Source organism: Anticarsia gemmatalis, chromosome 9 (assembly GCF_050436995.1).
Source record: "Anticarsia gemmatalis isolate Benzon Research Colony breed Stoneville strain chromosome 9, ilAntGemm2 primary, whole genome shotgun sequence".
NCBI classification, from domain to species: domain Eukaryota; kingdom Metazoa; phylum Arthropoda; class Insecta; order Lepidoptera; family Erebidae; genus Anticarsia; species Anticarsia gemmatalis.
The window spans coordinates 2,449,935-2,474,778 of record NC_134753.1 but is presented as its reverse complement, the minus strand read 5'-3'; the positions used below and the strand labels follow the sequence as shown (position 1 = coordinate 2,474,778).

General features: G+C 35.7%; 1 protein-coding gene across 2 annotated transcripts in view; it reads right to left on the bottom strand.

Moving 5' to 3' along the window:
• Positions 1 to 9,590: 9,590 nt before the first annotated feature.
• The window catches only part of chm (lysine acetyltransferase chameau), a 29,672-nt gene continuing 14,418 nt past the window's right edge, over positions 9,591 to 24,844 (bottom strand). For both annotated transcript variants that reach the window (XM_076118534.1, XM_076118535.1), the window contains exons 9-11: positions 20,567 to 20,660; positions 16,129 to 16,382; positions 9,591 to 15,726 (exon numbers count right to left, since the gene is read on the bottom strand). In XM_076118534.1, coding sequence (XP_075974649.1) covers positions 15,625 to 15,726; positions 16,129 to 16,382; positions 20,567 to 20,660 — 450 coding nt within the window. In that variant the 3' untranslated portion in view covers positions 9,591 to 15,624. The remainder of the gene's footprint in view (positions 15,727 to 16,128; positions 16,383 to 20,566; positions 20,661 to 24,844) is intronic.

Here is a 24,844-nt window from a genome sequence, read left to right as displayed (position 1 = left end):
CCGCCGACACGGTAAGTGTACTCCAACAAGCGCCTGGAACCATCATCACCAGAGCACCTGATGAAGTACAATGGGCGTGCGGCGGTGTGGTTGCGGGACTGCTGCGGGCTCGGCTGTGGCCGGGCGGCTGCGACGCGCGCTACTTCAGGTACCTGACTCGAGAGCACAGCCCCGGCGCCGGAGTAGCGCGCGCCGCCGTCGCCTGCTCCTATTTATAGCGCGTGTCGCGGGCGCCGAGCGCGGAGAGCGTGCGGCTCGGCGGCCGGTCGGGAGTCGACTGCAGCTCCGAGCCGGCGGCACGTCCCCCGCGCGTCCCCAGACGTCAGCTGACCGCGGCTGCACCGGCCCTGACATTGGCGGGCGCGCCGGCGCGCGGGGGGCGAGGTCGCTGACCCCGCCCGCGGAAGCCTCCTCGCGAATCTGACGCGGCGCCCCCCTCCCCGCCGCGCCGCCCCGCCGCCCGCACCCGCCTCGCGCGCCACCGACACAGCTCTCACATTCACCAAGTTTGGCTGTTGAATGATTTTCGACTTACTGGGATGCTGTGATTCGTTCGGTCCTTTTTGCAAGCTCTATTGTTTCATGAGACGCTGAAAAGATCTCGAGCACATAGTAAAAACATCAAAAATGAGTGTCGACCTACCCTGCGGGATCAGCTGACGCATAGTCACAATTAGTAGCACTCATGACAGATAGTACGATATCAGATTACTCGGTGGAATCACGCAGTTCCAAAGATTCATGATTGACGTCATGTGTTTTGCTGAAAGTCCTTTAGTCACCTTGTTCCATGTCACCCTGCTAGAGTCAAAGTTAATCAAACATACAAAGTAGACAACGTTACATTTTATGACTCTACCATGACGCACCTTTTACCTATGATATGATATATACGGCAGCTGTAACTAAGGGAACCAAATAGAGGATCTTCAAAAGAAACAAGCATACTTTTATCACGCGCCAGTCTAAAGGTTGAGGACATTAATTGCCTCAGCAATTAAGTTATTACCCTCAATCAGAGGAGATCATCCTACTTTTAAACCTCAACAAGAAGTTACCTTCTTCAATCTGTGTGTGTGGACTCTACATCATTAAACATTATAGAAGGCAAATGCATTTCATCGAGTCTACTCTATAGCAAGGTATTAAACATCCAGTCTTAAGTCAGCGTCCCAATTGTCCAATGATGAAAAGTTATTACGAATTTGCGACAATGTGTACACACGACGCAACTCTGTAGACATACCATAATATTTACGTTCACCATCAAAATACAATGTTAGTGTTCTCGAGTTGATTAAACTCAGTTGAGAAGGTGTTTGTCCTCGTAATGTCATCACTCAACGATCAGTGAGTTTATGGCTTACTAGCTTTTGCCTGCAACTTCGTCCGCGTCGTTTGGGACTTAGGACAGAATTCTCATAACTTTCATCCCCTTGGTGGTAAAATCGATCAAAATCCTTTCTTATCAGATGCCTACGTCTGCCTGCATGCCAAATTCAGCCCGATCCATCCAGTGATTTGAGCTGTCCGTTGATAGACCATTGTTCAGACACCTTTGAGTGAATATACCTATATTTACATTGGTACGGTCCTTCGTTGGTTAGTAGAATTGGAGCTGAGCGTCTTCGTGCTTCAGAAGGCATACTGCTTGTCCCGTTTATTGTTAAATAACATATCCATTCTTGAGGGTTTGAGAATAATGGTTTTGTTGATGACAATTCCTGCATCTACTTTGATGAAGTTACCGCTTGGATTTGATCGAGATTTTCTATTAAGAATGATAGTGACCAGAACTTGATCTTCTTTCGCATTGTGTTCTATCTTGTTGTCTGTTTTTGAGTAACTGGTATTATATAATTTAATGTGATCATTCGACTTCAACCCAGAAATGTAGGTTAGTACAGCTGCATAAATTGATAGCAAATCTATACTTTCTGAAACTTAGGAATGCGATTGAAAAACATCCTTCTGCGGCAATGAGTGAGCACGAGTTTTCTTAATTTCGAGTAATAACATCATTGAAGTTTTCCAAAAGCCTTTTATGACATCGCATAGGCCATTAAACTTTGACGTATTTTATGGCAAATATTCCTTATCTTTTGTTTATTATCGTGTTTGTCTTTGAGGGCCAATTTCCATCAGGATGATGACGCAAATGTTTGAATAGTAAAATATATGGAGCATGGTCGTTCTCACCAAAGACTCATTACTGGTAGATGTTAAACTTATTGTGCCAATAGTTACCGACATATTTCCATTTATAGTTATCTGCTTACCTGTAATTGCTGCAGAAAAAAATATAAAAGAAAGTTCCATTGCAGGCTCTGTAATAGATTTTAAGACATACTTTTTTTAAGCATTAATTTCCCACTGCTGGGCAAGGGTCTCTTCCCAAACGAGAGAGGAATTAGGCCTTGAGGCTACTACGACATATTATATAGACCTTAGACCTCATTATAGTAACCCAAAAGTATAAGTATTAAACGAAAGAATATTTTCTAATTACATGGCTAAAATTCTTTCCCATATGATTAACGCCATTGCCATATAAATGATACAGTGAAACTGCGTCTACGCATTTGGAATTCCCATTTCTTGATAGTTTGTATTAGTATGAAATTTATTTGCAAACGGTGCTTGATTAACGTCAGCGTTGTCATCAAAATTATCTCGTCGACGTAATATTTCCTACCTAACATTGTTATCAGTTGTAAAATATTGTGCACGCATTCTGCAAGGTTATTGAACGTAAAATTTTGTTCACAGATTAATATATTGTAGTGGCCAAGTTATTAACAAAAACAAATTATAGTTTTGCTGCCTCTGTGGCACGGTCGGTGGTATAGCTGACTGCTGATCATGAGGGGTTCGATTCCCGAGTCGGGCAAAACACAATTGCACTTTTTTTAATTTGTGTTAAAATATATTATTATTTCTTAATTGTAGCCCGAAATTTGGTAGTGTGCCCGATAATTGGCAGTAGGCTCGCCCCCTATTACATGGGACTGACACTGTTAAAGCGAAATGAGGGTGAATTTGATACTCTTCTGCTTAAGCCTTTGGATATAATGGTCGTGATATTATGTATGTACCAATGTACTATTTTTTCTTCCGATAAATAAAAAGTTGTATTGGCCGAAAAGTTTACCAAAAAAACAGTTACTCTTATTAACTGGTGACATGAGTTACTGACATTTTTACTATGGATTTTTAATTGTTTGGCGCATTCTAACCAGTGCGGTGTAGATTTTCTTGGAAAGATTATCGAGATAAGTCGACGTTGTTTGTATTTCATAAAGATTATCTCAGTAAATAATCATTACGCGTTGTGTATCTGAGTTTGACTTGAAGTTAATGCGTTGTTTGATGTGTTCATATATTTCTTTCTTTGGTTACTTTAACCTCAAAGTTGCTCTGTATAGTCTTTGGTCCGTGGCAGTTCTTAAATTAATCGCTTTTATAAATGTAGAGCCATCAAATGATGATCTATAAAACTAGCTTAACTTTGAAACCTTGCATACCTATCTGATCCCTATCTGGTCTCCAACCTGCACTTGTCTAGCGTGGTGACTTTAAACCCCATCTTTTCCTTGAGGCGGCTGTATTTTACTAGCATGGTAAACTCTACCTTGAGGAGATTGGAGGTACATCGAGAAGGTTCTCATACTCCTTGCTTGTCCATGATATATTATGACTGATGATCAGCAACAACAGTTGGGCTTCCATGCAAAACAGGTAGTTTTAGTTTTGGACCACTATGCAAGACAAATTTTAATTAATTTCAAAGCAGCAAATCTATCACAGTTCTCAAGAAAAATACTTGAATACTTACAGAATGAGCCCTTGACAACAGAGAAGAGAGTAGCGGTGGCACGTATGAAGTCACCTTGAGTGTCGAGGTCGTGGGTTCGGATCGGTGACGAGACAAGGGCGCAGCGATGACCCCGCGTCTTTTTACAACCCCCAACAGAGGGCGCAGACCTTTGCAGGGCTTTCACTTTGTATTCAAGATATTTTAATGTAGATCTTGTATCTAATTATTCTATTTCTTTTAAAGGGTGATTAAAATTTTTCTAATTGTGGGGTCTTGGGCTCAGTTCCTGGGTCGGTGTATACTACATTATATTAGGTACTTTCAGTTGTATCTCGGAGTTTTTACACTGTAATAAAGTATATATATTATTATGATCAACAGTCGCTAATATTGCCGCTTGATTCATGAAAACAGTTTCCGTTTCTATTACTCTGATGCATGTTCAAATTTTGCACATTATTTGCATTGATTTTACAAATGATCGTTAGATGTTAAGGTATTTCAATTACTAGCTAGATATTATATCTATAAAGAGCTCATTTCGGAAAATAACAGCAGCAGCGTATGTTAAGTTCGGGTGAATTGAAATGTTTTTTGTTCCTCCTTCCTCCTGTTGTTTGATCTAAAATTTGATTTAAATGAGTCTCGTTACCCGTAAGTAAGTAACGCATAAACAACTATAGTCCCACTAACTAACACCTAAAAAGTGAAATATAATACAATAATGTCCACAGAAAATCTTCACAGCCCTGTGTTTATTTGATATTTGTTTTATTGTTGTTGAATAATGAACGCGAATCCTTTGTCTGTCGTGAATTATAGCCGATTATTTGGCAGGATAACAATTTTGTTAAAAGCGTACTTCGACGACCTCTAACACTTATTTATTGTGCATTTGACTTTACTAATTTGACTATGGTAGAGTTAATAAATACTAAGTAAATAACGTTGCTTTTTTGCTGTATATTTTGGATTACAGGCCATCATTTGTAGCCCCTCAAGACCAGTGAATCTACAGAACTAGCTAAGCTGAACATAGAGATAAAAAAGCTGCTTCATTATATTAGATTATGAGGGTTAGGTCACTACTCTGGCCTGGTACAGGTTAGTGACTTTATTTTATTTTATTTATCTAAATCCTTCCTCAAAAATTCTAAGACTAGAATCGACCACTGCGGCTCCTAATTAGATCACCGTTAAGTATATCACATAATTAATGATTAGTTATGCCTATGGATTCAAACCCTTAATCAACTATTTCTCATAAACCATACAAAATTTGGTCAAGGAGGAGCTCGTGACTTAGTTTACAACAGCCGCACGGATCGATCTCTGAGATTAAGCTACGCTTGCCGAGGTTGTTCCGTGGATGGGTGACCATCTTATACATATCGAGTTCCTCCGTGTTTCGGAAGGCACGTTAAATTGTGGGTCCCGGCTGTCATTTTCGAAGATCTTTGACAGTCGTTACAGTAGTCAGAAGCTTGAAAGTCTGACAACCCGTCTTACCGAAGGGTATCGTGTTTAATACCCAAGTAACTGGGTTGTGGAGGTCAGATAGGCAGTCGCTCCATGTAAAACACTGGTATCCAGCTGCATCCGGTGGGACTGGAAGCCGACTCCAACATAATTTAGAACAAAAGGCTAAGCGAATATTGTATAACATTACATTTCCCAATATTGAACTTATATTAAACCAGTTAACCACCGAGTAAATAACAATAACAGCGTAAGGCATGCACAAATAATAAATTTGTGCACTAGAAAGTACAGAGCGGCTACTTTCTAAGTTTTTTTAGTGAATCGACACGTTTTAATTGGTATCGTGTAATACGCGAAGCATGAGTGCTGTGGATGATAGCAATGGAAAACTGGAACGCTATTTATTTCTGTTTGTTAGTAATGCTTCTACGAAAACGGATCTACAGAATATAAATAAAAGGCAAATACTAGATTAACCCTCTTATTCATAAACACACTATAAACTTATTTTAGTTAAAAAGCTACTATAATATGTTTTCTCTTTTTCATTTCGCTAAGAAGTGAAAGAAACAAAACACTTTATAAACCTTTCATAACTTCATATATTTCTATAAATAAAAGGGTAAGTAAGTATTTAAATTAGTATTGTATAAGAATATTGTTTAAGGTTAAGTCGATCCGAATAAAAAGCTTATTAGCGATGCTTCTACACTGCGAATGATTTTTTATGTTATCAGTCTTTAGAAAGAAATACCCATTACTGTCCCACCTGTCCTCTCCAGAATGAGGGATAGGTTAGGCCTTGAGTCCATCATGCTGGCGAAATGCGGGTTGAAGACTGTGCATTCCTTCAAGAAAGATTCAGAAAAGAAATTCCTGTGTAAGTTTCTTTTGAAAATTTTGTTTGCACACCTATTCGATTCAACATTAATCGGCCTAGCCGAGCGGCAAAACCGAATAATAGATGAATTTTCAGCAAAAATGCAACTGAATATCGACGCACCTGACATGTGCGTCAATATTCAGTTGCAATGGTTCTGTGATAACTTTCTTCAAACCCATGATTTCGCGATTGCAAATCAAATCTACTAACTTATCATTGGGCTACAACCCTACCAACTAACAAACTGTTATATTTGCAGCACGTGAAAATAATCTGTACGAAGTCGTGTGAGGTCGATAGTGTAGTATATAATCTTAGCATATCGCAAATTTTAGATAAACGTCATGGCCTACAATCTCGTGTCCGCTAATCTTAGTTTATTCACCGATAACATGTAAATCAGTATCGAATACTGTAACAGTTGGTATTTTTAGATTCGCTGACTTACATAACTCTTTCTGATTCAGTTCCATTTACAGACGTATTGGGGACAGAAAGTAGTCTAGTTTCGATCCTGGGTCTGTATATCTTTCTGCAATTTTTTATGAAAACCGCTATAGCAGATTCGCCAGGAAAGAGCATAGAATACAAAGATACAGAGATTGGAATGAATAATATTAGTGTAGATGCCCAAGAGAAAAATGTTTTACCAAAGTTACATAGATATATGGGGGACGCAATATTGTTTTATTTTGTCGGTTAAAATCTGTCGTTGTAATGCAATTAATCTATGTATTTATAGGCAGGCTTTACCTTTCATCGAATATTTATAATTGAAACGGCCCTTTATCTTCTCTTGGTAACCATAACCAGCCCCAAGATTTCACTCAATTTCTTCGAGAAAGTCTATTTTAAAACCCGATATACAAGGCCGACATATCGCAACATTACATATTTAGGCTTGTGTGTTAATAAGTGATTTAAACCAAAGACCTTGGGCCGGCGAGTTCGTTGGCACGAGGGCAATTAAAGTGATACGTAAAACGTTCATAGCTAATGAGAGTTGATAATGATTTGCTTAATACGTATACAAAATATCACGACTGTTATACCCGAAGGTGTAGGCAGATGTACGAAAAACATCCACGTTTCGCCGTCAACAATGTTAGATCCATGTAATATGGGGCCGAGCCTATTGCTCTATACCGGGCACGCTACCAAACTCCGGACTTAAAATCTCATACAGATAAAATAAAACTGGCCAGGTTTATTTATGAACATTTTTAGTATTTGTTGTTAAAGCGGCAACGGAAATACATAATTTGTGGAAATTTCTTAGCTTCCTAGCTATTGCGGTTTATAAATAAATAAATATAAATAAACATAATACTTTGGGAATCGAACCCAGGACCTCGTAGATAGCAGTCGGATGCACTACTGACCGCGCGACGGAGACAATGATGTTTTACTTAATATGAATAAAAAAAGGTGATAATAATTGCGAGAGGGAAGTGTGCTGTCTGTTTTACTCTAAATGTGCAATATCTATGCTTACAGCGTTTAAAGATACTGTGACCTTTCGTTCATTGTAAATTGTAGCCAAGGTTTGTTAAGGGTAATGTGAATTTCTATCTTTTTTGACATATTACTGGCCTGCAGGGCAAGAGTTTGTTTTAAAAAAAGGGGAGCCATACCCGTGTCACCACTGAGAAAGCGGAGATGTATGATCAGATGTTCAATCTATACCGATATTTATTTATTTATAGCCCTCTTGCATTAATAATTCATATTCAACACTGTAGTCTACATCAGAATCTCTGCGCAGAATGCTACTTTTCGGGATATTTTTTGATTTATTTCTTATCTTAAGCCTAGACCATATAATAAATTGATCATTGTCTGCCACAAAATCAATGGCCGACACACATTCAGAGTCAGCATCTTAGATAATATCACGACAAAGTAGTGTAACTTAAGAATCACGAATACAATTCCGACACCCATCTTATTCCACACCTCGGTAACGTTGCTTAACCTCGTGACGGTTGTTCTCACAAAAAACGGGCAAAACAATAAGTAGATTATAACGAGGTCATTAAGTACAAGTAATTGACATATTTGTGTGTGTTATGGCTTATGGGTTATGCTCCGATGCGTTTGGATGGTTTCATGTATGTATGTATGTATGTATGGAGCCATAATGATAGCCGTAAAATAACTTGCGTTTAGAAACTTTTTTAAAACAAACAATAATTATAAATGTCGATGTTTGTCTGTCACGCTCTACTGGCTTAACTGCTGGCCCGATTTTGATGAAATATTATGAAAATGGAGGTTCTGTATGACAAGATGTATGGATGTGAATGATGCAAGGGAAGTTTCTAAGGATCGTACCTACCAAGTGGTGTCCTCTGCCTACCCCTATGAGAAGAAGGCGTGATTCTATGTATGTATTTCAATTGAATGTAGTTGTAGGTATGTAATTGAATGTTTTAAGAAAATAAAATAATTTATTCATTTGAGTCAAATGATACAGAGAGTGAATTTCTTGCCAGTTCAGTAGGTAGGGCCAATGAGAAGAGCTGGCAAGAAACTCCTGACCATTTTTTTATCGCTAGCTGCATGGTTTTTTTACACCCGGGCTAAATTTCTATAAAAATTTAACCCAATAAATAGATGATGAAAATTAGCGCGTGTGGAGTCGTGCAGGTCTGCTGATTTTACAAAAAAAGTGTCTGTATTATTTGTACAGTAATTGTAGTAGTACCTCATTAATATTTTTATTTTTCTTTTGGAAAATGTTTAGTAGAAATGAGGTGACACGTGTATGGTAACATCGTGGTAGCTTACCTTATATGGACTATATTACTATGAACAAAAAAATCGCGAATTTAAATTTGTTCGCTTGTCGTTAACTTCGTTTCTGTTGTTTTTTAGACACGAAAAGGCTATGCCACAGATATGGTTTAAGATATTCTGAATAGTTGTACAGTATTTTGTTTTTAACACCCATATTAATATATTCAGTTTCAAAATTCTAGTCAAATCGAATTGTCAGAGCGTGAAACAAACTTCCAAAGAATGTAGTCGATGCTGAAATTGTCAATCAATTCAAAAATAGACTAGACAAATATTTATTTAATTAATGATTACAGCATAGTGAATTACCAGGATACAGGCATTAAACAGTTGTATACAACTGCATGCCAGCTAATAAAAAAATAAAAAAAATATATTAAAAGTGACCAAACACTGTACTAATCAGAGCTTACACAACGTTTATTAGTAAGACATTAACCCCCGGTTTCTGAGTACATTTAGCGGTAGTTTATCTATTCAATAGCGTTTTTTTTTGTAAGAGTTTTGACGCAATTGAATAGATAAACTACCGCTTAATGTATCTCAGAAACCGGGGGTTAATGTATTTTAGGGATAAAGTGATAAAATAAAATTACAATCATAACCACTCATTTATTATATTCATTCAAAATATTTACATTTTACAATTGATCCATCATTTATATGTAACAAAAAATATTCTTAAAATTAATAAACACATTCTCAATTATCATCAAAGTAAAGTATTAATTAAACATTATATTTTAAAATAAAAAATATTATCTAGAATAAAATTGTCCTATTAAATTTAAATACAATTAACTAGCTAATTCAATATTTACAAATTACCTAAGAATAAAAATTATTGCCAAGATAAAAGCATTTTGCTGAAAATGTAATTTTCAGAACAGATTTGTTCATGATTATAAAAAATACATTATTATGACATGAAAATTATCACCTAATGAAGAAGACTTTTATTAAGATATTATTGCTATGTGGGAAATATTATTTAATTTATATAAATAAAATCAATCACCGAAATGTAGGCGCATAACTTTTAAACAAAACTAAATTGGTTATATTTTTTTAATATGTTTGCAACTATTGGGACAAGGTTTGTATGGGATCGATGGGATCAATATTCCCACGAATGGCATTTACGGAAAAAAATTAAAATTGTACTATAACCGGACGAAGTCGGGCTAGACCGCTAGTTATTTAAAAACACTACATAAATTACATCAATATTTAGTAACATTTTCTTTCTATTTGGGAATTTTAAAACTTTTACGACCACTCACACCGGCTAGAATTGCGTATACGCACGCTAAACATTCACTATATTCTAACGACATCTATCGGATTTTAAAGGAAACTAGATGAACCAAACTACTTCCTTTATTAAAGGCCTTAAGGGTAACTGTTAGATAAACTATCCGTTAGATAAAGTGATAGCAAATGTCAAAGGACTGTCAAAATGTCATCTGATTACCTTAATCGATACTCATTTAGAGGTCTTGAAACTAAGTGATTTAAGACCTCTCAGATTTGATTTCTTGTTTGTATGTTTCTTTGTCATTAATATAACTGAAGACCTATCTCAGATTTAAATGTAAATTGATTACAATAACAGTGTACAAAAATCAATTGCGGACGATTATTTAATTTAGGATCATCACAAAAATCAAGGTTCATATTTAAATCCGTCGTAGATTTCATAGTAATCCATTCCATCATAGTTTAGTAGGAAGGACTATGGAATTTAACCTCTAATATATGTGTTCGTAAATATTATACTGTACTAAGCAAATTGATAGCACAATTTAATCTAAGTACAAGTGCGTTTAAAACAGTGAATGAGATAACAATAGCTACTCATTTCATAATGTACATTATAAATTAACTATATTTAATTAGGAGGCATTTACATAAACACGTGATTTATATCAGGTATATAGTATATATAACTTTAGTAAGGAAAATGTACTTTATTATGCTTATTTTTATATAAAATGTACGTAATAGTATAGTTGTATGAATGATTATAGGAAGGTATTACTTATGATATAAGTCGTTTAAAAACGCAAAATTTACACCATGGAAGAAACTTTCGCGTTGCATGATAACTAAAAGTTACTCAAATTGTTAATATATAATAGGATACGGCAATTAATGCGAACAAACCTGCGCTGAAACGTTAGGCATTTTTCGTAAACGTTAACGTGGCATTTCAAGGTAAAATTCGTGTTAGCATTAATTCCCGTATCTATCTCTATCTCTTATTCATAAAAATATATGAAGCTGTGTCAGACTTATAAAGTGTTTTGTTTCTTTCACTCCTTATCGAAATGAAAGAGAGAAAACATATTATAGTAGCTTTTTAACTAAACTAGTTTTATTGTGTGTTTATGAATAAGAGGGTAACAGTTTGAGTTACTTTTTATCTCGCTTATGGTTCAATAAGAGTTGAAATTATACGAATTGTCCGAAGACAAAATATATAAATTTTACGAAAATTATAGTTATAGAAATGTACAAAGAGGAAGACCTTAGGATCTTTCAACATGATAGTTTAAGTAAAATTGGCCACTATGACTAATTATATTATTTTAAAGGAGGGCTTTCGCAAACCATTGTTAACTGCAGACCGCAGACGACAGTCGCAGTTGACGTCATTACTATAGACTTCTAAAAGAGAAAAGGTGCGCGTAGCCAGTTGCGGTTAAGCAAACCTGGGCGCCGTCATTCCATAGATGGGGATGGTATTGGTATTTGAACTGGGCGTCTCCGTGCTACGGAGGGCACGTAAAAAGTCGGTCCCGGTTGTTGTCAATTAAGATTACAGTCGTAAGCCACATCAAAGGCGTTTCGGGGGACTTGACGACTTTGACACTAGGTTGACCACTAACCGTACAATTAGTAGTATATAGTCGTAATAGAGATTTGACTGCAACCGTTTCTTGACTGCAGTCAGGATGCAGTCGTTAGCAGATTCCTCCTTTCAGCGGGTTTAAACGAGGAAGAATAAGTAATAAATAATTGGCTAAAAAATAAATTTATAATATTATAGGCTATTGATTATTTTCAAAAGAAATCATTATTAAACGATTTTTAAAACGAATAGTGTGAATTATTTACACAATTGAATTAAAATAATATAAATAAATAACAATTAAAGACAGTACTAAAGCTACATTTAGAAATCATTTTTCTTCTTGTCAAAATACACAATATTTTAGATCAAATTTGACAAATATACAAAAAAAGTTTTTATTAATTTGAATATGATAAGTACATAACAAGCTCTATTTTACAATGCATGATAACAAGTGCGGAAAGCATTTAATGAAACTATGGTTAAGTATTTACCCTCTTATTCATAAACACACTATAAACCTATTTTAGTTAAAAAACAACTATAATATGTTTTCTCTTTTTCATTTCGCTAAGGAGTGAAAGAAACAAAACTCTTTATAAGCCGTTCATAACTTCATATATTTTTTATGAATATTTCTTAACGGTCAAAATTACAAATTGCTCGACCTAGGAATCGAACCCTAGAGTTTGGTGTCATATGGAAGGCATTTAAGAGACTATAAGCTACTATCTAAATCCATTTTCTAACTATCAAAATGACAACTTGCCCGACCCAGCAATCGAACCCAGGACTTTACCATCAGCATTACAAGACATCCGACGTAAACTTAAAACTATCATAATTTTAATTTTTATACGAATTATATTAATTTATTAATTATTTAATTGACATTACTGACTTGTATAATTCTCTCAATTGAATGTTGTCTGAAATTTCAAGCTTTAACCATTAAAGCATGAACAATGATTAAATATAATTTACATTGAACTCTATACATATTTAAAAGCGCGATTACTTTAGTATCCATCTCCTTCGGTTTGCAAGACCAACGGTTAATTTTTTCATCAAAAGTAACAGCCAAAGTATAAGAGTAAATTAATAATTACAGTCGAATTTTTTCGACATATTTAAATGTCGAAAAGCTGTGATAGCCGAGTGGTATAAGTTGGTATCCCCCACGCAAGTGGTCACAGGTTCGAACCCAAAGCAACACACCAATTACTTTTCAATGTTATGTGTGTATTAGAAATAATTATTATTATCATTTGTTCTGACAGTAAAGAAAAACATCGTGATGCAACCTTGTATGCCTGAGAGTTCTTTAGGACAGTTCTTGAAGGTATGCAAAGTCCCCAACCCGCAATTGGCCAGCGTGGTGGACTCAAGACCCTTGCCCCGCAGTGGGACATTAATGGGTTAAATTTATTTATTTCTATTACTTAATTGTAATTTTTACTTTGGCTGTTACTTTTGATGAAGAAACTGACCGTATGACAATATTAGCTCTTATATTAAAGCTTAAATACGAACCGTTTTTTATATAAATATGTATATAAACATTAAATAACAATATTTCGATGTAAACGTATCAAAAATACTTATATTGCATATTAATCTTGCGTCGCAATTAACAGTGCGCGAGGTACGTGTAGATATCAAATATTTATTTATTTATTGATATATTTTTCATTGATGGTGTATGGAGAAACTATCAACAAGTTAAACTAGCAACACATATTCGGTTCGGCAATATTTATCGAACAACAAAACCGACTCGACTAACCCCTGGTTTCCGAGTACATTTAGCGGTAGTTTATCTATTCGAACAGTTTTTTTTTAAGAGCTTAAACACTATCTTTTAATTATATACAACTCAAAGGTGACCGACTGAGTGACTGACAGTGATCAATCAACGCACAGCCCAAACCACTGGACGGATCGGGATGAAATTTGGCATGCAGGTAGATGTTATGACGTAGGCATCCGCTAAGAAAGGATTTTAACCAATTCTACCCCCAAGTGGATAAAATGAGGGATGAAAGTTTGAATAAAAATGTCCAAAGTCACAAACCACGCGGACGAAGTCGCGGGCAAAAGATAGATAAACCACCGCGAAATGTACCTCAGAAACTCGAGGATACTTGTTCGGCTTGTGCCGATCGGGTTCATCTACACTTCAGTTTAGTCGCCCGGCAATGCCGTTCAATGCCGAACCGAACATGTTTGTAGCAAACCTTAGGCTATATAAAACGACGCTCGACACTGCCGCGCCTGAATTTTTAAATCGAATTGATACGATCGGACCCTAAAGGAACTACCCGATCGGCACAAACCGAACAAGTGCAGTAATAAATTCAAGTCTGTTTTGTTGTTCGAAAAGTACTGCCGAACCGATCATGCCGAAATATGTGCAGCAAACCTTACAGTTAAGATAACTATAACATAACTGTAACTTGCATAAAAGTTATCAGATGGTCAATCGCCCTTTAAAGTATTGAAAAATTCTTATACTAACATGCGCAAGCGTAGAAGCGCAATATACTTGTTATAATCTTATAGCCCAGAATTGTCCCACTGTTGGGCTTGGGGTTAATGAAAGTCGTTAGGCCTTTATTTACTTCATAATTACTTAACTCACTAATCCCCGGTTTCTGGAGCACATTTAGCGATAGTTTATTTAATCAATAGCGTTTTTTTGTACGTTTAAACGCTATTGAGTAGATAAACTGCCGCTAAATGTACTCAGAAATCGGGCATTACTCAATATTATATAGTATCAATACTTAATAAATACTGTACAATTATATTCTTAATGTAATTTCACCCTTGACATTTAAGGAACATATTTACAAACCTTATTTTAATTATTGCTATTTGAAAATGCAAGGTTTTTTTTTAACTACAGTGCTTTATAAAAAGTTCTGCATAACAAAATGTGTCTTATTCATTCAATAATAAAGTAGAATTTACAAAAAGATATTTGTTAGCAAAGATTTAAAAAGTATTTGAAACACGCCGTATCTTAAACTATATAGAAATTCTAAGTAAACCTTAGAACATTGTCATTATTAAAAACTTAATTTTATACCACTATACTAGATTAATAAAACTGACTTATTCTTACAACGAACAAGTGCCGAACACACACGAATTTGCACGAAAACCTTTTACTCCAACCATGTCGATTCAAAATCCAAAAGTTCTATAACTGACCAACCGACATCGTAATGACGTCACAACGTTGGCACTAATTTAATACCTAAAGATGTAAACGCTCATTCATGTTTTTTAAAATCAAAAGTTTTATACATTGTCAAGTTAAAAAAAATCACTAACCTTACTCTATATGTACAAGAAAGACCACATTAAAAAAAACTCAAATAGTCTGAAAAACAAATTGACCTAAAAGTTCCGAATTCAAAACGCTCACATATTGACAAAGTTAGGTTGAACAACTGAAAGTGGTCACAATCATCTCACACTATTATTTAGTAGACCTAAAAAGTTATAAATTCAAAAACACATTTAAAATCTTAGATGTAACGAGGTCGCTATCACCTTCCACTATTATATACAGCCAGTAGACCTAAAAGTTCTTCAAAACACAACGCACAGTAGACCAGACCTAAAAAGTTCCGAAATTCAAAAAGCACTCACATATAAAAAGTCGGGTGTTAGCCGACACTGGTCAGAGTCAATACCGCCGGTGGTCCCTTAGAGCAGAGCCCGCGCGGCGCTGCTCGAGGGGCGCAGGTGTCTCCGCGGCGGGGCGGGGGCGCGGCGTCAGCGCGCCGGCGCCAGCGAGCCCCCGCCCCACCACCGCAGGCACAGCGGGTCCACGCAGCGCGCCCGCGCCGCGCGACGAGACACCTCTTCTAACACCTCCTGGATACACAACTCATGGTCAGAAAAGGGAAGAAAATCTAGTTATAACTTGACTAGAATTTGAGCAGTGATCTGATGATAACTCTTTCAAAGAAAAGTTAAGAAAAGAACAGAAGAATCTTATTATTGCCTGGGCAGAATTGAGGACCCGTATATCTATCTAGAAGACCGATAGTCTTCTCCCCAGTGTTAATTGTAGGTACAATGCAGCTTCAGCATGAAACGTCTCAACCATTACGAGGCATAACCAAGACCTACATTCTTAACATTACAGTCAAGACACATAATTAGGTACATAGTTCATCATTCAAAAGTTTCCAAATGACTGTCATTTCCTACCATACGATTAGAGCTTCAAACCAAAAACAATAAAACCAAGTAGAGTTTCCAGTTTCCACGTACCTGTTTCTTAAGCACAATATGTTTGCCCTTCCAATACTTCATTAGCCCTCTCTCCTGCAGCGTAGACACGATATCCGATGACGCTATCGCCAGGTCTTTGCTCAGATCCCTTATACACAGCGTAGGACCGGGAGCAGAACATAGCCTCTTGAGTAAGGCCTCCTTCCAGTACGACCTGTATGATATCAGTCCAAGGTCTGATAGTGGAGTCTCTGGAGAACCAACTTTGCCTTCTTCTTTGGTTAGGAGATAGCCTGGTGAAAGAATTAGGTTGTTGGTAAAAAAATATGAAAATGCAAGATTTAAAGATTACATTGAATCATTTGTGGGCGAGATGCTAAGTCCACAATTCGTATTTGCATGATGGACTAATTCCTAATTCCTATGGCAATAAGAGGGAACTGAAACCCAAAAGTGCGAAAGTAATAGGCAAGTGAAAAAAAGGTGGCGTAATTAAAAATTTTACGTCTGTCTTCTGGATAAAATCAAAGTAAAGTTCCTTTTTCAGAAGTGTATTACAAAAAACACTATTACATTTTGTAATACTCAAGAAAATAGTGATCTAATTGTTTCATTCACGAACATACTAATAGAAAATTTAAATTTCACATTAAGGGTAACGTGTTAAAATCGCCATCTGAACCCTTGTATGGCCTTATACCATAACTACTGACCCCATATTCTTAACGAATGTTGTCACGAACTCAGAAAAAAGCTCAGCAGTAATCATTAATTAAGTTTTTGCCAGCGCTGGTTACAAAACGAAGTATGTATAAAATATTAATTAAGTTGAAAGGAGCTGATTGAAAAATGTATGAAGAAACCTTTTTCTAGGTTAATTAGGTATCGTTCATTTAATATTTGTAAAGGTCTGAAACACCACAAAATTCTTTAGTTATTTCTCCACTACTACATAGTATAAAACAAAGTTGCTTTGGCATTTCTGTACCTATGTATGCTGTAATCTTAAAAACTAGACAACGGATTTTCATGGTGCGGTATTTTAAAAGATATTGTAATTCAAGAGGATGGTTTATGTGTATAAAATTGTGAAGGCTTTCGTCAATTTACTTATTAAACCGAACGAAGCAAGGGCAGGCCGCTAGTTATAGACTATTTAAGATGTACTATTAGTGATATAAATCTACATTTTGGACCTCAAAGTTAATGTATTAAAATAATTTACGTCGCGTCTTATCAAAAAGCGACGTGGAATATTATTTAAGGTGCAAGTAAACAACAAAGGACCTAAAACCCCGCCTTGGGGAACGCCATAGTTAATTAACTTGCAGAATTCCTCAAGGAGATATACAAAAGACCATTGTTTGCGCATAAATTGGTGGAAACGTAAGCTTTTTGTATGCAGTAGGTAGATATATAATAAATTAATTCTACTACTTTATACTTCGGTGAAAGCATCGTGAGGAAACCTTGCATGCTTAAAATTTGTTTAATATATTAATTGAGGGCATACAAGGTCCCCAACCCGCACTTGGCCAGCGTGGTCGACTCAAAGCCTAACCCCTCCTGTTTGGGATGAGATACTTGCCCTAGAGTGGGACAGTAATGGGTTAAAAATAATCTACTACGTTCAATGGCAGCAGATATGGAAATAATAATATGATAATAATGGCTGTTTGTCTTATGAGAGAAATGTATGCAAAAACTATGCAGCTTTGAACCTGAAAAGCATACATCTAACTTTGGTTCAGGAAACACGATTACGAATTTTGAGCCGCTATATTTTTCAAGGCAAGAAAACACCTCGCCACATGCAAGATTAGACTGGGCTGATCTTGCCTACTGAATATTTTAAGATTAGCAGACGAAAATTATCCGCCTAACGACTAAGTTAATACAAAAATAGTTTAAACAATGTCAGTTATGGATTATCCTTGGAAATTATGGAAAGCCGAACTATAGACGAGTTGAATGACGTAGTAACCCAAGATTTCGTGATCATCACTACGAAAATCATCCCCGGCAGTTATAAATTTAAAAAATAAGTTTAACCCATCAATGTCCCACTGTTGGGCAAGGGTCTCGTAATGAAGGATTAGTCAGGCCTCAAGTCCCCAGGCAGTTAAAAATACATAAGCAATTCCATGAAAAACATGTGTTTTTACTTATCGTTATAACTAATTCAAAAAGTTTTGACAATCCAGAACAAGCATCATAAATATTCCTTGACTAATTTCTAGTTTGAAATTTCTATTTGTGATGAACACGTTTCGCAGTTAGCGGTCACAAATGATGAATAAAATATACGTTTAAGTAAATATTCGACATGAGAACAATAATTAAGGTACCTATCAGAATAGTGTTCAGACAGAAGGACAAGGGGTGTCGAATTATACATGAAATAAGCTGCTTTGATCTTTTATGATAATTTGTTCGCACAAGAAATTAAGGTATTTAGTATGATGGATATGCTGATTTTAGTTGGTTGTGAAAATGTGTTAGTTTTATAGTTTTTTTTATCACTGCGTGGTATAAAACAATGTCACCCCTATCTATGCTTATCTTTTCGTAATAAACTCAAAAATAAATAGATAGATTTTCATGCAGTTTTTAACTTTAGGTAGTATGGTTCCCGAGTAAGGCTTCCTATTGTATAATTTGTTAAAGTTACTAAAAATATGATTTCTTAATTTATGTAAATAAAATATGCTTTTAGTTATTTGTAGCGAAATACAGTTTTTTAGATATTATGATTGTGTGAATGGAGTATTATTTAGGCAATTCTAGGCATTTTATTATTTAAAAATATACACTAGAATCTAGATAATTATGTAAAACGGCCCGCAATGCGTACCTAATTAGGATGGTCATATTTTTTTTACCATTACTGCAATTACAACAAAATAAAATTTCAACGCGTGAAATTTACTCGCAAACATTGAACAAAAAGAATCTCATTACGAAAACGAGTTTTACAAAAATAATGTTCAATTCTAACCGCCCAATAACAAAACAAAGTATGATATTCGAAAAGTTCAATTAATAAATTCCATTTACAAGCCACGAATAATTCTCATCCCATTCTGTACCCCACGAACGAATCGCACACACACGCACCGGCTTATCCTAGGTTAGTTATATCGCGGCAACCCTATTTACGTCTCACGGCGGGTCCGCTCGCCCCCCTCCCCCCGGCTGGCGAGTGGGGGAGTCTAGACGGTAGACCGATCTATACTGCAACGCATCGATCCGGGTCGGGTCGTCGCCCCGCCAGCCACGACCCTCCCAGGGGGACAAAACAAACCCTCACGCGGAGGGTTAACGCGTTGACCGTTCAGGTGTTGTACGATTTCGTATTGTGATGATGGACTTGGCTTTTTTTGACCGACGTGTGAAAAATTTTGAAATTTTACTGATGCTGGATAAAATTTTTGGTACTGTAGTTGTTAAATAAGGGTATAAATGTAAAGAATAAAGAGATGTAACATAATCCATATCAAAAAAATTATACAATATTTTAAAAACCAAATCGAATTCGAACTAAATGTCTTTTTGAAAATAATCGTAGTAACAAACCAAATCTTACGAACTTGGCTTAGCATACTCCATCTTATGCATCGAATACCTTTCATTAGATTGAACAAACTCAACAGTAGCTTATATACTATTTAAAGCATATAATATTATAGTCAGTAACCTATCTTATAAAGAAAACATGATTTCTCTATTACAACATAATATATAAAGACAAGCAAGAAACTACATTTTCCTTTACAAATCCTACATTACCCAACTAAAAAAAAATACATTTAAGTCTATGACACCCGTAAGTCGTAACCATTGACACTAAACTTTTTTTTCTCGTATTACGGCCGACATTGCGGCCTCATTCATAATTATAAGGGCGTTGTCACATTGCAGTGACATTGACACACGAGACTTCACAAGTTCAATGAACATTGAGAGGTTAAATTCTTAGCGATTTTTACAACACAATATCAAAAAGACTTAAGTCTTATACTGTTAGTATAGACTTGTGTCGTTTTTGTTCTAAGTCGTGTTTGAAGAAGGGTGCGGGCGAAATAAAATTCGCGTTGAATTCTATTTAAATAGTTAGTCCTTCACAGAGGTCAAGTGGTTGAGTGTTGTAAATATGGATGACTGGAAGGTGTGGCTCCTTTTGTTATTGATCATAAGAGATATTAGTTAAAGCTATTTTATAATAAGAATTTGATGCAGTAAAAAGTAAATTATTGTCGCTAAAATATTGATAGATAGAGTAAGTTAAATCAAACAGTCGTGTGGCGCTTTGCAGAAACAAAATAGGCAATCTCAAATAGATTTTTACTAATCGAAACTGTACTACCCTTCTAATGCAAAACACTATAAGTTTTAACCCTATAAGTGTTGATTTGCTCCAACTAACTGACAGTATATTCGATATATAATATTTTGATAATAATAAAAGTGTACTTACTGAAATCAATGAGCAGTCTTCCATAACCTTGTCTCTGGTAGGGCGGTAGCGTCAGGATGCACGACACGTTGTAATTTAGGAACGAATTCTTTTCCTGCACACACAATATAACACAAATTAATAAATAATATTAACATAGAAATGGCTGCAAAATATGAGATATTATGATTCCTAACCCATTATTTTTTACTGCTGGGCAAGTATCTTCTCTCGGATTGAGAAGGTTTGGACCTGGACCACATAAGGCAAACGTGTGTGTACACTAAACGCAGGCCAGACTACAGCCAGGATGCGTCACAATGTTTTCCTTCAACATTTTTACAATTGGAAAATGGTAGTAAACACTGTGTTAAAGCCTTTTAAATAAACGTTTTTTCGCTTTGATCAATTTTGGTTTAATTAAAACGAATAAATGAATTGATTTTTATTACACCACGTCTTTTGTTATATGAATAAGCTTTCAGTTTACCACTTATATTTAAATCCCATATAACAGAGGGTGAACCTTCTGCCATATAGCGGATAAGTCCTTTCTTCCATCAAGAATACTCCAGATTTTTGAAATACCCAATAAAATCTGTGAACGACATTCCTAAAGGTATTTAAAACAAATACAAATTAATTATTAAAAGCTCAAGCTTTCATCTCCACGTCTCGAATAATAGCGAATCATTTGCACGCATGACGTAAAACAAAAAAGAAGTTAGAACTTTTTTCTAAAGGCATCAGTAAAGAACGTCATAGAGCTTATAAATACAGGCTGGTTATAGTTGAAAGTTTAAAAATAAACGTTATGTGACGTAGGTATGACGCACATAACGCATTGAGGTATGTTTATTGTTTCATGTGTGGTATATAAAACGGAAATTATAAAAAATCGACCAAGTGCGAATAGGACTGGCGCACGAAGCGTTCCGTAGAAAAAAAAAACGAAATATACACGTTTATTGTATTTTTATTTTTCTTAATTTTGATTGCTTTTATTTGTTGTTAGGGGCTACGGAAATACATGATTTATGAAAATTTCAGCTTTTAAGCTATCACGGTTTATGAGATACAGCCTGGAGACAGATAAACAGACAGACAGACAGCGGAGGCTTAGTAATAGGGTTCCGTTTTACCCTTTGAGTACGGAACCATAAAAATGTTAGAACAATTTCGAATACTACACTAGATTTCATTCATTAGATTTTTCGATAGACTTGTTTTTTTGTAGTTTTTTCCTTATTTTCGTTTGACTGCGTTTGACTTGTAACGGTATCGTAAAATTACTATACCGGGAAGGCTGAAACTACACTGTTTTCTGTTACGTTCAGAACAAACAGGATACACGTGGCGGTGAGAAGCTTGCGTAACTGATATTATACAGATTTATAAGACTATATGTAATATGATTTACATGTTCAACAGTTTTATACTACACAGTTTAGCCTACCTACCTTACTTGGTTTAAGGTGTTTGAAATGTATTTCCCATAGTCTGAGTAACTCTCAAAAGATACGATGATGAAGGAATGATATATGATACTAAACTGAATCTCATAAATAAATGCAACCTTAAATACCTATAAAGTTAATAAACTACTAAAATCTCAAAGACACGAGACAAATCAAACAAAAGTCTTAAAAACAAACAATCAAACCTAATCACTTAAGAATCAAAGTACCCAGACAATTCTATATAAGTAATGCACATTTTAAGTTAAACTTTAAAGTTAGGAGCGCCTTAAATCCAGACGGGCCGTCCTGTCTGTCTGCAGCATCAGGTCATTGACCCGTGGGGGGGAGGGGGTAGACGGCGCGTCGAAAGGGAGGGGGGTTACCGAAACATTAAAAATAAAGTCTGACCTGTGTGTAAATATTATAAGCTTCTTAGTGCATTCGACTTGCCTGGAGATTTTCTTTAAAGTATCGGAGAAAATGTTTTGTATAGGGTCTTATTTCCGGTATGTTAGTTTTAAGATGTTATGGCGTGGCAGACTGTGAAAGGAATTAGTTTCCTATATTTATATACTAAGACCTCTTTTGTAGTATTCGGTTTTATTTAATTCTAGACAGATTTTTCATCTTTAGATAACGGCCGACAACTAAGGGCTATCTAGGAAAGGAAACACAACGCTACAGATGCCCGGGAGGAGCGAGATAAAAAATATTCAATATTAATAATAATAAATTACTTTCGACTGATTTTCAATACATTAATCAATAGAAATTGAAAACTAATCGTCGAATCAAATCTATCCCAACCTGCGGGCTTATCACGTATCTCAGTTGACAGTACGTCAAATTTATGGTCACTATTCAGTACATTACTTCTTTGACATGACGTGATAATCACTATATTCTAAGAGAGAAAACAATGTACAGCATAATGGCTTTCAAGCAAATGTCAAGTGAGATACGTAATAGCCCCCCCTGGAAAACGTTTGACAAAAAGAATCTCACAGGCATGAAAATACTTGTACCCAAAGATTAATATGATATATTGCTAAAAAAGAATATAAAGAGCTCGCTAAATCAAAGAGGGATTGTTCAAAAGGCACTTAACGATGACAAATAACATGAATTGCAGACTACGTGAAAGTACGACCATTATTTCAGTAATAAAAATATTGCACTTTGTTATTTTAGATTGACTTATTTATTTGGATATTTGTGAAAGTCAGACATATTTAAATAGGCAATGAAATAACAATTTGAACATGAACAGCTGTTTCAAAGATTTTGATTTTGTGTATTTATAAAACAATGAAAGCATCATAGAATTTGAACTAAGTACTACTAAATGCGCAATTAAGAATGATTTTTCGAATGAGCGCTAGTTCTTTATAGACTTGAGGTAGATCAGACTTCTTTAGAAAATTTTAAAATTATTTTAAGAAAAGGAGGTTTCGACAAACCACTCAAAATCATTATGATCACAAACGCAGTTTAATTTTCCAAAGACTTAGTCGTTTTAAACTATGTTTACTTTTCTAAACACTTAAATAAATACTCTTTACACACTTCTAGGACAATCTAGAACCTTCTATCGCAACACGAGACTACCAAAAAGCGAATCACCAAAAGTCCACCTCACAGTCTCCATATAATATACATATTGATCAATTACCCGCAGACAGGAGATGATACGGCAACAGAATTTGTACAAAAAGCCCTGTAGTCTGGCGGCTAGGGTTGCCACATAGCCGGGATTCCCGGAATTGTCCCGGAATTTTTCATATTATCCCATGACTAGTAATTTTACTTTGCTGTTAAAGGCCTTCGGGTGGCTTGAACAACTTTGACACTAGGTTGACCACTAACCATACGACGAATGAATAAACTACCTAACTTTGCTGTCTCGGAATGAAAAAATACTAGTTTACTAGGTGACCCGCGCAATTTCGCTTGCGTCACATAAGAGAGAATGGGTCATAATTTTCCCCGTTTTTGTAACATTTTTTTCTGGTACTCTGCTCCTATTGGTCATAGCGTGATGATATATAGATAAATGGGCTATCTAAGACAGAAATAATTTTTCAAATGGGACCAGTAGTTCATACACAAACAAACTCTTCAGCTTTATAATATTAGTATAGATTAACATAGTTAAGACACGGTTTTTTTGGTCATTAATACTTAGTGTAATCTCAGACCGGGGAGACTCTGATTCCTTTGGCCCCAGAAATGTCCAGAAATCTGGCTGGATTTGGCAACCCTACTGGCGGCTCGTACCGTGCACACGTAATGAATTCGCGCAATAATGTTAGATATAGTGCCCGTCGTCTAGACGTCTACCGGCGCTGTTTACATCGCTAAATTGTCACCCTTCAGGGCTGCCAATATTGGGAGGTTTGTTTCATGTGTGGTGATCAAAAATGTATGGTTGAATGTAAATTAGTTTGAAAAATTGGTTAAATATTTACAGATTGGTTGTGCTTAATATGTTTAGTGTGTTTAATAGCAATAACTCAGATTAGATTATAGTTCTATAGTTCAAATTACAGCTCATGAAGGGTTAAATCTGTTGTAACTTGTGCCAGTTTAGATGAAGTGAAATGTTTTACCTAATCAGTGGCAGTTTAGCTTGATGAAGCCATTTCACTATATGAGGTACTAAAATCCCTGTTGCTTCATTCATATTAACACACATTAAATATTAGAAAATAGTCTTTTATTTATGAACACAACCTATTTAATCAACATAGAAAAATGTTTTATTATCAAAGCTATATTACAACTTAAAATATTAATCAGAAATAATACTCGACAACCCTATCCAAAAAACATAGGCGGC